This window comes from Aulostomus chinensis, chromosome 1 (genome assembly GCF_037954235.1).
Source record: "Aulostomus chinensis isolate RoL2024-O1b breed Wild chromosome 1, RoL_Achi_v1.0, whole genome shotgun sequence".
Lineage (NCBI taxonomy): Eukaryota > Metazoa > Chordata > Actinopteri > Syngnathiformes > Aulostomidae > Aulostomus > Aulostomus chinensis.
The window spans coordinates 473,637-488,611 of record NC_141320.1 but is presented as its reverse complement, the minus strand read 5'-3'; the positions used below and the strand labels follow the sequence as shown (position 1 = coordinate 488,611).

General features: G+C 46.2%; 2 protein-coding genes across 2 annotated transcripts in view; both read left to right on the top strand.

Moving 5' to 3' along the window:
• Positions 1-8,523, top strand: part of LOC147269894 (uncharacterized) — a 47,656-nt gene extending 39,133 nt beyond the window's left edge. The window contains exon 3 of the mRNA XM_086204925.1: positions 7,362-8,523. Coding sequence (XP_086061051.1) covers positions 7,362-7,826 — 465 coding nt within the window. The 3' untranslated portion in view covers positions 7,827-8,523. The remainder of the gene's footprint in view (positions 1-7,361) is intronic.
• Positions 2,483-7,327, top strand: LOC147269895 (uncharacterized). The gene is made up of 4 exons (XM_086202824.1): positions 2,483-2,530; positions 3,012-3,087; positions 6,667-7,094; positions 7,310-7,327. Exons 1-4 carry the CDS (start codon positions 2,483-2,485, stop codon positions 7,325-7,327), a joined length of 570 nt encoding a protein of 189 aa, XP_086058950.1.
• Positions 8,524-14,975: the final 6,452 nt, after the last annotated feature.

Sequence of the window (14,975 nt, the reverse complement as noted above, 5' to 3'; positions counted from 1 at the left end):
AGACCTGAACTGCCATCAATATTATTCATGTTGTTATCTGACTGAAGTCTTTACACATCAGAGGTGCCACCCTTGGGCCATGCTGGGGTCGTCCCTTTGGTTTGCTTCTCCCACTTTTCAGAAATTTCTAACCTTTGTTTTAAAAGCTCAGGGTTCTTCTCGATTAGGACGGTTGATACGATACTCATTTTACAAGTTGCACCTTTAACCTGTTCTTCTATTGGCACTTGGAATAAAAGACAAGAGGAAAAACATGAACGTCTGTGCAGGAGTCCAGGTGAGCACGGGGGGACTATTTTTAACTTTCTGTGTCTGTGTATCTTCTGGGCCGGTTGCCAAGCTATTAGTCAACTGTACTACAATACCCACACACCTTAGTCACGCCCACTGACCATTCCCACCAATCACAGCTGGAGGAGCCAGGAGGCGTTTCCCCTTCAGTCATACACACCTCTCCTTTCACTCCTTCAGGTTCCTATCCCTCCTTTCACTCTGACTCCTCCATCAGAACTGGGCAACAACAACTCCTCAATCTGTGCTGCAGCCTGGCCTTTTGTCCACTTCAGCCTCTCCCTCCTCACCCGTCCAGCCCTCCTCTCACACCCTCACTCTTACCTCCAACTTTGGAACTCCAACATGGAGCGACACAAGATCTTCAGAAGAAGTGCAGGTTATAGATTTGCTAGATGAAACAGTTTCCATGAACAAAGGGTTCACATTGATGGAATAAAGTACAAGAATTCTTTGATTAAAAACAAATGCATGACCAGTTTTTTGTGAAGGGGAAACATGAATTAGACTTGAACAAAACGTGGTCCAGATGTAGAACTGCAGCAGTGTTGAACCCAGGTCTGACTGCTAGAGGACCAACAGAGCCCATCAAGCTCTGTGTACTGGAACGTGGAGTTTAGTTCCTGTCACACAGCACTGCTCTCTCTCTGCTCCTCTCAGCCACACTCCTGGATGAAGCTCAGTCACACCACACATATGAACACTCACAAACACACAAGGACACACACTCACCAACACTAAACATGAACAAACACAACCTGGTCAGCCTGAGTCAGGTCTGCTCAGGTGTCCTCAGTCAGGGGGGACTGGACCCAAGCATTTCTTTGGTTTTTATTGTGTGTCCTTATTCTGAGGGATGTTTCCCTCTCTATGTTCAGGAGGTTTATGGGACTTGCTGGTATTTTCAACTGAATGGTTTACTGGAAGCTGGAGTGACTGATCAGACCAGTCACACCAGGAAACCTGCTTTAAATGCTGTCAGAGAGGGAGAGCCGTCTGCTGCTGGTGGTGTTCATTCCTCAGTGGGAGCCTCTATGGTTGATGTTCTACTGCCCTCTGGTGGTGAGGCAGTGGGGATGCAGGTGATCTGCTGGTCTGGTTGAACGTGAGTGGACAGAAACCTTGTTGAGGTGACTGGGAGTTCCTGACTGTGGTGAGCTGCCTTGCTCCTCCTCAGGTCTTCATGGTGGCTTTCTGCTGGACTGTTGTTGAAGGGAACATGGCATCCTATCATTTTCAGCTCTGACATCTGGACAGTGGACAGATGTGACATCATCATGGTCTCACTGCCTGCTTTGTTCATGGATCAATGGAACGTTGTGTTGGAACCTTTATTGTAGAACTGCTATGAGCTGAGAGCTCAGTGTTGTTGGAACAACGCAGCTCCACATGGGACTGATGTGATGAAGAGGTTTTTATTGAGCTGAAGCTGGAGAGCAACAATCAAAATGGAGCAGCAAACATGAGCCATAAAACCCCATCATCATCTAGAAGAGGAGCTTTGATTGGACTTCCACCACAAAATTCATTTATTAGTGTTTCTAAACAGTTGCTCTCTTCTACACAAAGACATTAAAACAAGAGTTAAAAATAACTTTAAAAAGTGAATCTCTTTGGCATCAAGTATTCTCTTTTATTTAGTATCTGGGTTGTTGAGCCTCTTCCTTGAAGGAACTTGGACTCCTCAAGACGTCTCTTATATCCAGTTTTCTATTCTTTGACATCCTTCAAATCCTATACAACACACACACACACACACACACACACACACACACACACACACACACACACACACACACACACACACACACACACACACACTCGCATGTTGGCAGATTCCACTCGCAGTAGCAGAGAACTCGCACTGCCTGTCATCCGCTCCCACCAGCAGGTTGAGTGGAGCTTTGAGGAGCAGATGGAGTGACAGCGACGACAGCCAATCACATGTAAGTTAGAGGGAAGCCGGCAGCCAATCAGGGAGCGATATTGAGGTGAGAGGCGGGACCTCCAGCAGAGACCAACATTTAACTCTTTGTGTGCCATCATAATTGCCTAAAAGCTACAGACAGCGGTTGTATTGGTAGTGACGACACCTGAATATCGGCAGGGACGTGTTCCTAGCGTCCCTACCCAAGTCTACGCCCATGGGTCATCACTTAGAGCAGAGCTGATAAGGAGAAATCAACTCCAGATGTTCCCAGACGGGGAAAACCTGCTCTTCCTCGCTGGTTCACCTCTGGTAACGAAGCTCCAACAGACGCGCGAACCAGAGGGAGGAAACCACGGCGTTTCACTGCTTTAGATTTAGAATCTCACGCCAAGCCAGAGAAACAGTTCCTGAATCAGTCACGTGGTCACTGCCGGCTGGCGAGGCTTTGGACGTCACCACATACGTCATCAATACGCGCTTCACAGAACGACAAGAAGACGCGGGAAGCTTTGAACACAACAAGGAAAGAAGGAGAAGTCCGTGAAGCCCCGGCCTCGGTCTTTGTCTCCTGAAGGCTGAGTGGCGCCGGTAGAACCTCAACATGTGCGCCGCGCAGCTGCTGCGGGTGTCGGTCCAGGAGCGGATCCTCGCCGCCGCTGAAGACTTCCTGCTGCAGCTGGGAGAAGGAGACTCAGCGGCTGGAGTCCCGGTGCTGAGAGCGCTGCTCACCGAGCGGCTGGCGGCGGCCGCGGAGCAGATCGTGGCTCTGCTGGAGGAAACCGTGGCGGAGTACGAGCGGGAGAACCGCCGGCAGAGGTTGCTGCTCGATGCCGTGGTGAAGCCCCGAGTCAGGCTGGACAGAGCAGGTGAGTCCCGCACACTGACCAGGAGAACCGGTGTTGTGTCGCTCCCAGCAGCATCAACCGATAGCGATGTCTGTCTGTTTATGCCACCGCCTCAAAAAACTGCTCCTTTGGTCTCCATGGTTACATGTAGAAACCCTTCTATCCAGATGAACTCCTGCTCATCAGGTCAACTGTCATTAATCGGCCTGACGTGGCCAAAAGTATTGGCACCCCTTCAGAAGCACAGTTCTCACTCTTGTGAAGGTTTTTGGTGAAACCAAACCAGGACATTTTCAAGAGCTCCTCGTCACTGAAACAACAAGACCAACATTTCCTGAGGGGTGGCGATACTTTGGACCGTGACTGAATCCTCATTCTTTCTTTCATTCATTCATTCATCGTCTTCCGCTTATTCCTTCTACTAAATGGTCGCGGGAGGGGGGGGCTGGAGCCTCTGAACATAAATATCTATTTCTCCTTGAGCCTTGAGCTGCCCTCCATCTATCTGTCTGTCTATAGATGGACAGACAGATAGATGGAGGGCAGCTGTAAACGTAACCGGCTCACGTTCTCAGCTGGATTCTCCCATCGATGTACGACGCCTCTCCAACGAACTGGTGGGAGGACGGCCTCCAAGGCCTCCGCCTCGTCGATCGTGGCTCCCGCTGAGATTCACTGGATGGAGAAGGGAAGCATTGATTGGCTACCGTCTGATCTCAGGCTGCTGGCCGCCTCCACAAAAGCTGCCCTTCTTGGGCGCAAGGTGGCTTCTCTCTGCTGGTCAGGATGGAGACTCCAGGCTCACGGGAGGTCAAGAGTGCAGCAACCGCGAGCCACGATCGACGATGAGTTATGAAAATAGAAAAATGAATCAATCGTGTCGGTGTTACACAGAACGATGCCTTCAGGGGCTTGGATGAAAGAGGGGCACGTTCAACTCTGTGTACCAAAAAACTTTGCTTTGCAAAATCAAGAAGCACCGAAGAGAGACATGATCACGGATGATGTCACGACTACGATAACAAACTGGACCGCCTCGGAGGACTGACCTCTGACCTGTGTGGCGTTTCTGGCCAATCGTCACAGTTTGCCATCCTCAGTACCTCTCAGATATCATCGCATTAACGGATAGCAATCATTCATCACACAGAGAGATCACCTGGAAGAAGAGTAGAAGAAGAAGAAGAAGAATCAGATTCCTCAGCTGTGACCATGACAGTGAAGAGGCAAGGAAAGATGGACGACTCCAGACAGGGAGCCATTCTACACATCATGTTTGTACATGGGGGGTGTATGTGTGTACAACTGTGTGTGTGTGTGAAGGGTTAAAACTAACTTTTTTTTCCCCATCGTCCTGAAAGCGTCTCGAAAATATTTTGAACCGTCTTTATTTTATTTTTTTTTAAATTTCAACGTTTTGATTTGTCACTTGCTGATAATTCAATAAAAACACAATATATGATGCTGAGACAATAATATGATAATATTATTATTATTATTATTATATAATAACAATAATATGTTTGTTTGTTTCCCTTCAAACATGAACTCAAACAAGGACTCATTTCACTGTCTGGTCCACATCTGCTTTAATGGGATCTCAGTGTACGTTCATGTCAGTGGAACAAAATGACCGCAACATATAAAATAAACCAAATAAATGCGATCAAATAAAAAAAAAAAAAATGCAAGTAAATATGTAAGCAAAGCAGCATTATGTAGCAATTCAATGATAAATATGAAGGAATGAGTAGATTGCATTTTTTTGATGAAAGCAAGCAACAACATCTACTGGTCGTGTCGCTAGTAGAAAGTGAACTTCCTAACAAATCATTTCAGAGGTTGCGTTAACATGTCTGAATGCATGGGAGGTGAAGTCGCCATCAAGGTATCTTTCTTCCCGATGTAGTTATTTAAAATCACTATTCCCACGGCTTCTTAGCGTCCTAGCTTTGTGTGAAACTAGCATTGCGTGCATTGCATCGTTGCCGCGAATAGTGGCGGCCATTCTGTACAGCTTACCTCAGGTTCTGTGGGACGAGATGAGTCGCCATCACCTCCAGCTCGCTCTACTGGGTCACTGTGGTTGGGTCAGACTGCCCCTCCTTAGGCTTCAGCCAACGCAACATCATTGAGTCACCACACACTTGGCGACGGTTGTGTCAGTCTAGCAGCAGAGAGCAGACAGTGGCTGCAAGCAGCCTGCTTCTCATTGGACAACACACGCGTGAGCGCGCCAGCCAATTGAATTTTTCCATTTAGCTTTTTCAAAATTCTTTTCGTCCCGAGGGAGAATATGATCCTCCTGATGACAATTAATTACAGTCCCGGGATGACGGGACGCCGTTAGTGTTAAACCCTGGTGTGTGTGTGTGTGTGTGTTAAGTGAGGAATTCTGTGACAGACTTAGTTACCAGGTGACATCACTTCATACCCAGAGTCCAGGTTTCCTCCATGGACGTTGATCAGTTCCTACTCTTGTACTTCATTCAGCAGTGACACAGAACCTTTCAATCACAGGAACATTCTTGTTGATGTAAACTGTTGAATGTTGGGATTTTCAAGCGCGCGCGCACACACACACACCCAGAGAGAGAGTCTCTGTCTTATCATGATCAGACAACGCTTCTTTCATTTAATGGTCCTGGATTTTCCTGCCAGACGAATGTTTATGGCATCCTACAGGGGCCGGGGTAGCAGAGAGGTGAGAACCCTCTTTGGCGAACCCTCCTGCCTGGAACCACTAATCTTTATGTTGTCATTGGTTTCCTCATCCAGGCCATTGGTTTGTGGGTGATAGGCTGCCGTGTCGCTCCTTTCAATGCCCAGAAGTTGAGCTGAAACCTCATAACAGATTAAAAAGCACATTCAACAAGAACAATTCCTGAACCCCATTTCCAAATCATTTCAAATATGCACCACCCTCATTCACAAACCCCAACCCTGGGCCCAGATTCACATTCAACTGGACTCTAAAGTCAGCTCCTCTTACAGCTGTTCCTCAAGACCCTGAGGACCACACAATGCATCTTTAAAGTGGATAACTTGATCTGGGGAGGCGGCTCCCACCCCGGCATGACAAACACTCCTGGGGTTCAAGACAGCAGTTATAAGCCACTTCATTGACAAGAGCCCAACCTTCATGAAACATTCCATGAGCCTGGAGTTAGACAAAGGTTCTTGCTGGTAGTCAGCAGTGCAAAGACTGATTCATGCATGGAATAAATGCCAAAATCCTCTTTGGTTTTTTATTGCTAACAAAACAAGAGCATTGTATTCGTGTCCCTTCATGCTTGGTGAGGACTGTGGAGCAGCGAAAGAGTCACCAGTCCTTTGGAGTTTGTCGCATCTGAGTTTGAATGTGGATTTTTTTGCTGGTTCCCTGGCCATGAGGGTCTGAGTGGCAATGAGAAAGCAGATAGTGCTGCTGAAAAAGCTTTGACTGAAGAAGTTCCATAATGTCAAGTCCCTACCTCTGATATTAAACCTGCACGACACTCTGATATCTTTGATAAATCGCCAGCTGAATAGGATAAATGTTGCTCCGCTGTTTCAGAGTCAAATGAAGAGATTTCTGATGTTGCTGTTTGTGTCCTGCAGATGTGGAGCAGCTGCTGGTGATTAAAGAAGAGGTTCCCCCTGAGCTGCAGGACCCAGAGCCCCCCCACATTAAAGAGGAGTGGGAGGAGCTCTGGACCAGTGAGGAGGGAGGGCAGCTTCAAGGGCAGCAGGAGGCTGATATCACCACGTTCCCCTTCACTCTGGTCCCTGTGAAGAGTGAAGAGGACGAAGAGAAACCTCAGTTCCCACAGCTTCACCAGAGTCTAACTGAGGAGAACTTGAAAGAAGAGTCTCTGAGCAGCAGCCCAATTCATCCTCTGAAAACAGAAGCTGATAGAGAAGAGTGTGGAGGACCAGAACCAGAACCAGCCAGCAAGGTAGATCCAGATCCACTTGTACAACCCCAGACTGAAGACCAGATGTCAGACTCTTCTGAAGCTGAGACTGAAGTCAGTGAGGATGATTGGGTCAGACCTGATAACACGACTACCTCTGAGCACAAGGAACCCTTTGGCTCAAGGAGGAATTTGCTTCAGAAACTGAGCCCAGGACAGGAAGTGACTCATTGCAGCTCAAAAGAACAAGAAGTAAAGACTGAAAGAGGATCAGAGATCATCGGGAATGTGAACTTTGGTCCTTCTGAATCTGAGACAGAAGTCAGTAAGGATGAGCGTCCCTTTAGGTGCTCAACATGCAGTAAAGATTTTAGATACAGGAGTGGTTTGGATGCACACATACAAACACACACTGGGGAGAAACCATTTCCATGCTCAGTTTGTGGCAAAAGATTCTCAAAGGGAAATCTGAAAAGACATATGAGAATACACACTGGGGAGAAACCATTCCCCTGCCCATTTTGTGGCAAAGGATTCTCAGAAAATGAACATATGAAAATGCACATGAGAACGCATACTGGGGAGAAACCATTCTCCTGCCCATTTTGTGGCAAAGGATTCCGAGTTAACGGGAATCTGGAATCACACATGAGCGTACACACTGGGGACAAACCGTTCTTCTGCTCAATATGTGGCAAGAGTTTCTCAAAATGGTATCAAAAAAGACACATGAGAATGCATGCTGGAGAGAAACCATTCTCCTGCATGGTTTGTGGCAAAAAATTCTCAGTTAAGGAAAGTCTGAAATCCCACATGAGAATGCACAATGGGGAGGAATTGTTCCCCTCCCCAGTATGTGACTAGATTGTCAGATACAGTTGCCCAATAAATGTGAGTGTTCTGCTGCAAAGCAAGTGGTTTAAAGCTGGTGCAGTTCTACATTATGATTTAACAGATGGCATCACCCACATTGCAACAGACAAGTAAATACTGACTTGGTTACATGCAAAAACATGAAGATCCCTCACATTGTGTGAACACATTGTCACAAGTGTTCTAAAAAGAACATTTCATTAGTATTAGTTAATGGGGAAAAAGCAAGGCTACTGCAAAAAAGCGGCATGGCTCAGGGGTAGAGGTCGAGCAACCAAAGGGTCGCTGGTTCGATCCCCGACCCCGGTGACCATGTCAAAGTGTCCTTGAGCAAGATACTGAACCCATAATTGCTCCTGATGAGTAGGTTGGCGCCTTGCATGGCAGCCTCCACCATCATTGTGTGTGTGAATGGGTGAAGGAGACGACTGTGTTAAGCGCCTTGAGTACCGCTAAGGTAGAAAAGCGCTGTATAAAATTGAGTCCATTTACCAAGCAAGACCAACAGATAGAAAAGTCACTGACAGCCCTTCATTGGCATAGGACTGATATGGAGAGATCGGTTTTGGCTTTGATGTCTGTAAAGTCGTTGCTCCCCTAGAATTTGACTCTCTTTCATCATTGTTTGGAAATGGAAGGACATAATTTGGTCCTTGGACTTAACCTTTATGTTTGAGTGATTTGGGATGCACGGCAAATACATAATTGATGTGAGACACCTCATTTATTTAACGTGGAAGATATATTTAACTGAACATCTCTACAGGCCTTTCCTCCACTCTTTGCAAGCTCTTATCCTAAAATGGAGAAGTTGGTGGATGTGGATGAGGCCCCATCATCAGATGTCAAAGCCACCAGGGTCATAACTTCGCAGACTGTTCCATCACTTAACTGTTCAATGGAATTATTTCTCTTTTTAAGAGTTTTGTTGTTTATATGACTGATAAATCACACAGCTACAAATGAAACTGTCAGAAAATAAACCTGAATGAACTTTCACTCCTATGAAACTTTCAATCGTCATTCTCTGCAAAACACATGTGCTACCTTTCTTCGGGCAGCCCAAACCTCTGACATGATGTTGAAGCTCCTTTGATTCTTTCTGAAGGTAGAGGTACTTTGGAGTTTGTCAAATAATGTCTTTATGCTGTCATTAGCATTTGCCATTGTAGTTCCTGCTTTTGTGGAGAGACCCATAGTGGTTGGGCAACTGGGGACAGTTGGGGCAACTGAATCTGAGGGTCACCAACAGGGGTAAATGAACTTTGCTTGTATGCTCTATGTTTCAGAGTCCACCCATTCAATTCCAGTCTGTTCCAGTTTCTTCAGCTCTGCCACAAAAGCAGTTCAAAATGTGATCATATTCGGCTTGCTTTTACCAAACCGTAAGCGGGGCATACATATGTTGGCTTGACGAGTTTTGGTGACATTTCTATGACTTGGCCATATCTGAATATTATTGCTGTTGAAAACTGGAATTCCATCACAATGCCACTTAACTGATAAATCATCAGCCCCTATTTTTCCTCTGTGCTTGAGTTTTTAGTATTCAGCCTCACACTGGATGTCTGAAACAATGCCAGGAATTGATTATCTTCCATTTAAATGTATCCCAGATTTTTCCAAGATGTTAACTATTTGGGTTGATAGACTAAGTACAAGGAAGAAAAACCCAACCCTTAAGTTTCTATCAATGTCAAATCCAGCATTAAAAGAAAAACTCTCTTTGAGCTGTCTCACTGGGTCCCATATACTTTCACAGTTGAAACAATAAAAACACGGCACATACTGGCCAAACTGTCCATAGGCTTTATGAAAAAGCTATGAGGTTGCTGGTACCAAGCAAGGGAAATGTTCATTAAACACTGTAAGAAGATCCTGAAGAGCGACTCCTGTCATATTGTGCCTCAGTACAAATGACAGGAGGAAGAGCAGACTGTCCTTTAGTTAGGGAGCACCAGGGTACACAGGATGGTCATGTTGTTTCTGGAAGACAAGACATTCCTACCTGAAACACAGCAGGAGAGACAAGCCAGATTATGATGACAGTGTTGTCCTATTAAGAGAGACGTCTCATACATGTGTTGTGCCAACTCAACCAGACCAAGAGATTAAATCAGAGATGTGACAATCAGTCCAGCTGAAGAAGGCTTTCGGCCTGTGAGGTCTAACACCCCTTTTCAAAGCCTGAATTCAAGTGACCACATGCTCTTGAACAAAGGGTCGTAAAAGGTTATGACTCTGGCCACTGGCCCCCTTCTGAGAACCTGGCCACTGACCACATCCAAGAACCTGTCAATTGCTATTGGCTGAGAGCCAGTATCATCCCACAGGAAGTGACATCATCGGCCTCCACATACAAAACTTCAGCGTGAAGGAGATTCTTTCTGTCTCTGTGATTTTCACCTCTCGGTGATCTTCTTCTCTCTCTGATTTTCGCCTCGGGGATTTTCTTCCCTTGGGTGGTTTGCAAGTCTTCAGAGGATTCAACCCTCCGGTTCTCCACCTCGGACCTCAAGTACAGTGCAGCGACGACAGAGCCCCCAGAAGGACACCTCTCTCCCTCCTGTCACAGCGTCCAGAGAAACCACCGTTGAGCCACGCAAACCGCGTGAACTGGTCCCTGGAGAAAGAAAGCCCATCCCAGCTTCTTCATCCTTCCCACCAGGAACTCCAGCAGACCCTGCAGGCTGCCCCACCGCCGCTCTGCTGCCTTCCGAGTCGAGCCGAACGGCGCTCCAGAACACAGAAACTGAATCCCTTACCGCTCCACCGGGTCAAGTAAGGATTCCCTTAACTAGGCATTTTCTGGGCAGAGAAATAGCTCAGTGTGTTGTATAATGTCTGTGAATGTTCTGTTTATGTGACGAAGTCCTGTAATTAGCAGAAATTACATCGCATTATACATTATTTATTGATGTTAGTTATTAATAACCGTGACCTCTCAAGAAGATGTTACCTGTTATTAATACTGCACAAGTGTGTTAACACACACATTTTTGGGTTTACCTTTGTCCTCTCTCTCTCTCTCTCTCTCTCTCTCTCTCTCTCTCTCTCTCTCTCTCTCGCTAAGCGCTCCCCTTAGTTATTAACACTCCGTAAGTTCTACCTCCACGGTGCTAACTAGCGGCTAGCTAGCCTCAGCTAACTAGCCTAGCTTTTAGCCCTGCTGCGACGCTAACTGGTTTTCTAGGCAACCATACTCCCCCTCCCCTTCTTCTTCACACACACACACACACACACACACACACACACACACACACACACACACACACACACACATGCACACATTATCACTTGTTTCTTTTGGTTAGATAACCGTTATACCAACGTGTTGCTGATTGATGGATGCACTGTTAATAAATATATTTTTATGATAAGAGAGAAGTCGTAGTGTCTTTTGTGTACCAACTTGTGGTCACGTGTCTCAGCAATAGCAGTGCTTTGATCTCATCCTCCAACATCAGAGCTGTCCCTTGGTCGTTAATGTTACAGAATATTGACTGTTAGTAGATAAACTCTGTTAGAGACTGGTAACTGTTACAAGTTTGGTCGTTTTTTAGTTTCCCTGAACTCATCAGGGTGGTGCCCCGAATAATTAATATTTAATATTAATTAGTTATTTATTAATCGATAATTATATTCATAATTATCAATTTCATTATTTTTGACCAATTCGCTCTTCAGCGCACAACATATTCTAAATTTGACAGGGAGCCATGCAGAGAAGCCAGTACAGGAGAGACATGGTCTCTTCTACTAGTTCTAGTCAGGCAGCAGCGTTCTGGACCAACTGGAGAGTCTTTCGGGACCTCCTGGTGCAGCCTGATAGGAGGGAATTGCAGTAATCCAGCCTGGAAGTGACAAAGGCATGGACTAGTTTTTCTGCATCTTTTTGAGACAGGATGTGTCTGATCTCAGCAATGTTTCACAAATGAAAGAAAGCAGTCCTAGAAATTTGCTGAATGTGGGCATGAAAGGACAGATCCTGATCAAAGAGAACTCCTAGGTTCCTTAGGGTGGTGCTGGGGGCCAAGGTGATACCTTCCAGGGTACCTGTCTCATTAGATAAACTTGTAAAGTGTCATGAGATAACTTCTGTTGGGATTTGGCACAAAATAAATAAAATTGACTTGACTTGACTTTGAAGTTAGAATTAAATGTTAAGTAGAAAACTCTTCCCTCTTCAATCCTGTCCCTCAGTGTTGTAAACTGTTCCAAACAAATTCTACTGTTCAACAGTTCAAGTGTTTCTAATGAAGCTGAATGTTCTCCTCTACTTTCCTCAATTGGGTTTCTTTCATGTCCTCCTGAGATCAAAGACAGAATTCTAGTTACTGTCAAAGCCCTGATGACATCATCAGGAATTCTGACTTTGATCTGGAGACTCTTGCTTTAATCTGAATTTGATCTGACTAATGTTTTAGTTTAGGTTGCATGATACCGACCACCTCATTTCTCCTGATGGACTGGTGACCTGTCCAGGGTGAACCCTGCCTCTTGCCCAATGTCACCTGGGATCACCCCCCCCCCCCATGACCCTTAAAGGATAGAACAGAAAGTGGATGGAGGGATGCACTCAACACTGAAATCAGCTGATCTGATCCACATTCTAATGTTTCCTGTCCCTCTTTAGGAGTCAATGAGAATAGTAGTGTATATAATAATGTATATCCAACCTTGTAGTATCTTTCCAAAGCTTTTAGTATTTCTTCTTGTTTCTACTTGTAGTTTTAGTGTCTGGATCTTTTCTTTTGATGTCCTGCTGTCTGCTCTTTGCTTTTGGAGCTTCCTTCAACAACTACCAGGCCTCCTGGGTACTGTAGGAAACATGGTCAAGTTCTTCTGACTTCTCCAGGAATGTCCTGCTCACATTGGTCTGTCTTCATTTTGACTCCTCCCACTGCTACAATGACCAGCCTTTATACTCTTGGTGACTGGGGCCCTGGTTGCTGCAGGCCTCAACACCAGCCTGTGGTTGTGAGCAGGGCAGAACAGAACTGACAGTATCTCCCATGCAGGACCTGGGTCAGCACCTGGTGCCAGCTGGGGCACCGCTTTAACCTGGACCCCTAGAAGATCTTCTCCAGGAACTGGCCTTTTTGGTTCCATCAAGGCCTGAGAGGATGGTGAAGAGTGATCCTCCACCAGGCAGCACAGTCAGCAGCAGCCATTTTGTTCCACTAGAATCAAGTATGATAGTGACAGACTGGTGAGTACTTGCTAACTGACACTTCCTGTTTTTACTGCTATTCTTCCATGAATGTGCTCATGTTGGCTGGTCCCCAACCACAGTTTCAAAGCCATGATGACATCTTTCATCAACAATCAGACTTATTTTTTCTCTATTTGGACAAATAAGGTTTCAACTGACACGGCTGGCCAACGTCCTGGAGTTCATTCAGCCTGTAGAGCCAGGTGCTGGTTCCTTCTTTTACCAGGCAGGAACGGGCAGCAGATCCAAGATCAGTAGGTGAGGATGTCTGCTTTGACTGGTAGGAGGAAAGAGAGCAGGAGAGCTGGTCAGAGACAAAGACAGATCATGAAGAAGGAGTGCTGTATTCTGCTAGCACATGCTAGTGACAGTCAGAGATCAGCAGTCTCAGCAGGGAAAGATTCATCTCTTATTTCAGAGGACAATTGGACGTTCACTGGAAGACTGTGAATGTTTGAGGGTCAGAGGAGAAAAGAGGACAAGTGCACCTGTTGTGTGTGATGGGGCACCAACATGGAGGAAGTTGTCCAACATTTCCAGCTAAACAGCAGGAAACTTCAAGTAAAGAATGAAAATGATTCAATTCAGTGTTTAACTACCAGGCCTCTGTCATAAAACACCAGGAACAACTGATGACCTCACCATGACTTCACCCTGATAACCAGGAGGTAACCTGGTAGTCAGAGCAGCGGTGCTCAGGTCTGTGGACTCAGAGGAGGGTTCTTCTTCTGGTCCTGGGTTTGAAGACATCAGCAGCCTTGTTGGAGTCAACTAGGATGTTCCTCTCAACAGACAGCAGCATTAAATCAGAGAGCCTGTCTGCTCCATGGCTCCTCCTGAGCTGGTCCTGGATCAGCTTCAGTTTGGAGAGTCACCGGCAGTGCTGCGTATACTGGGAGGAGCCTGTGGCTCTGGGTACACTGTGCCCATGTTGTTGACTTGAAGGCAGCTCAGCGTTACTGCACATTGTTGTTTTGGAGAGTTCAAGATGAGGAGAACACCTCAAGTTCAGGACATTTTCTTCCCAGAGTGATAAAAGCAACCAACACCTCCAGCACAGAGAGGTTGGGAGAGACCTGCCACACCTCTCCAGAGACGTGGGACATGATGGCAGTGGTGGGATTTGAACCCACACCTTCTCAGAGACTGGAGCCTTAATCCAGTGCCTTAGACCACTCAGCCACACTACCTCACTGAGCAGGTCAGTGAGTTGGTCTGCTGAAGGCATGTTGAAGAGGAAGTAACAATGATTTCAAACTTATTCTGAAGGGTGACCCCTTCCATCCCGCGGTCACAGGAAGTGACGACAGCACCACTAGAAGCAGGAAAGAAATGGTAAAAGGACTCAGTTTGTACAGAGCCTTTCTACCTCCTACCCCCCTTTGTTTGGTTGTTGTTGTTTAGTGACTGTGGATGAACACACAGGAGAAGTTGAGCATGAATCTGTGTTCCTGTTCACTTGAATACATGCAGGAGTAGCAGGTGGAAATACTACTGTTTATTTTTGTTCTGATTTCAGAACTGTAGACACAACGGTGTCAGATTAAAGCATCTCCACCTTCCAGATGCTGGTCTCCTTCTGGGGTCCTGACTGACCTCCATCTTGTGTTCTGGATCCACCTGAACCCAGCAGCTCCAGATCCCTTCACTCCCTTACAGGGATAGAAAATGGCTGCTGGATGGAAGTCCCCCAACTGTGGGTGTTCTGAAACTCTTCTCCTCAGTCACTCCTGAGTTGACACTGAGATGGAAACTCTGAGTATCAGGTTCAGAACAGCTGATCTGAGTTGGTCCAATCAACTGTGAGTACGTTCACCTTGAGTGTCACACGTGCACAACCACGACAAAATGACATCATCATTGGAGCCCCGATACCACGAGTCACCATGACAACCACAAACAAAATAACAAGTTATTTCACTTCA

What these genes read in the sequence shown, in the direction of transcription:
- LOC147269895 (XM_086202824.1), top strand. Translation starts at nt 2,483, where the DNA reads ATGTTCCCAGACGGGGAAAACCTGCTCTTCCTCGCTGGTTCACCTCTG. An exon ending in TCCTCGCTGGTTCACCTCTG is followed by an intron (nt 2,531 to 3,011) that starts GTAACGAAGCTC and finishes ACCGTGGCGGAG; the next exon opens with TACGAGCGGGAGAACCGCCG. An exon ending in AGTCAGGCTGGACAGAGCAG is followed by an intron (nt 3,088 to 6,666) that starts GTGAGTCCCGCA and finishes TGTGTCCTGCAG; the next exon opens with ATGTGGAGCAGCTGCTGGTG.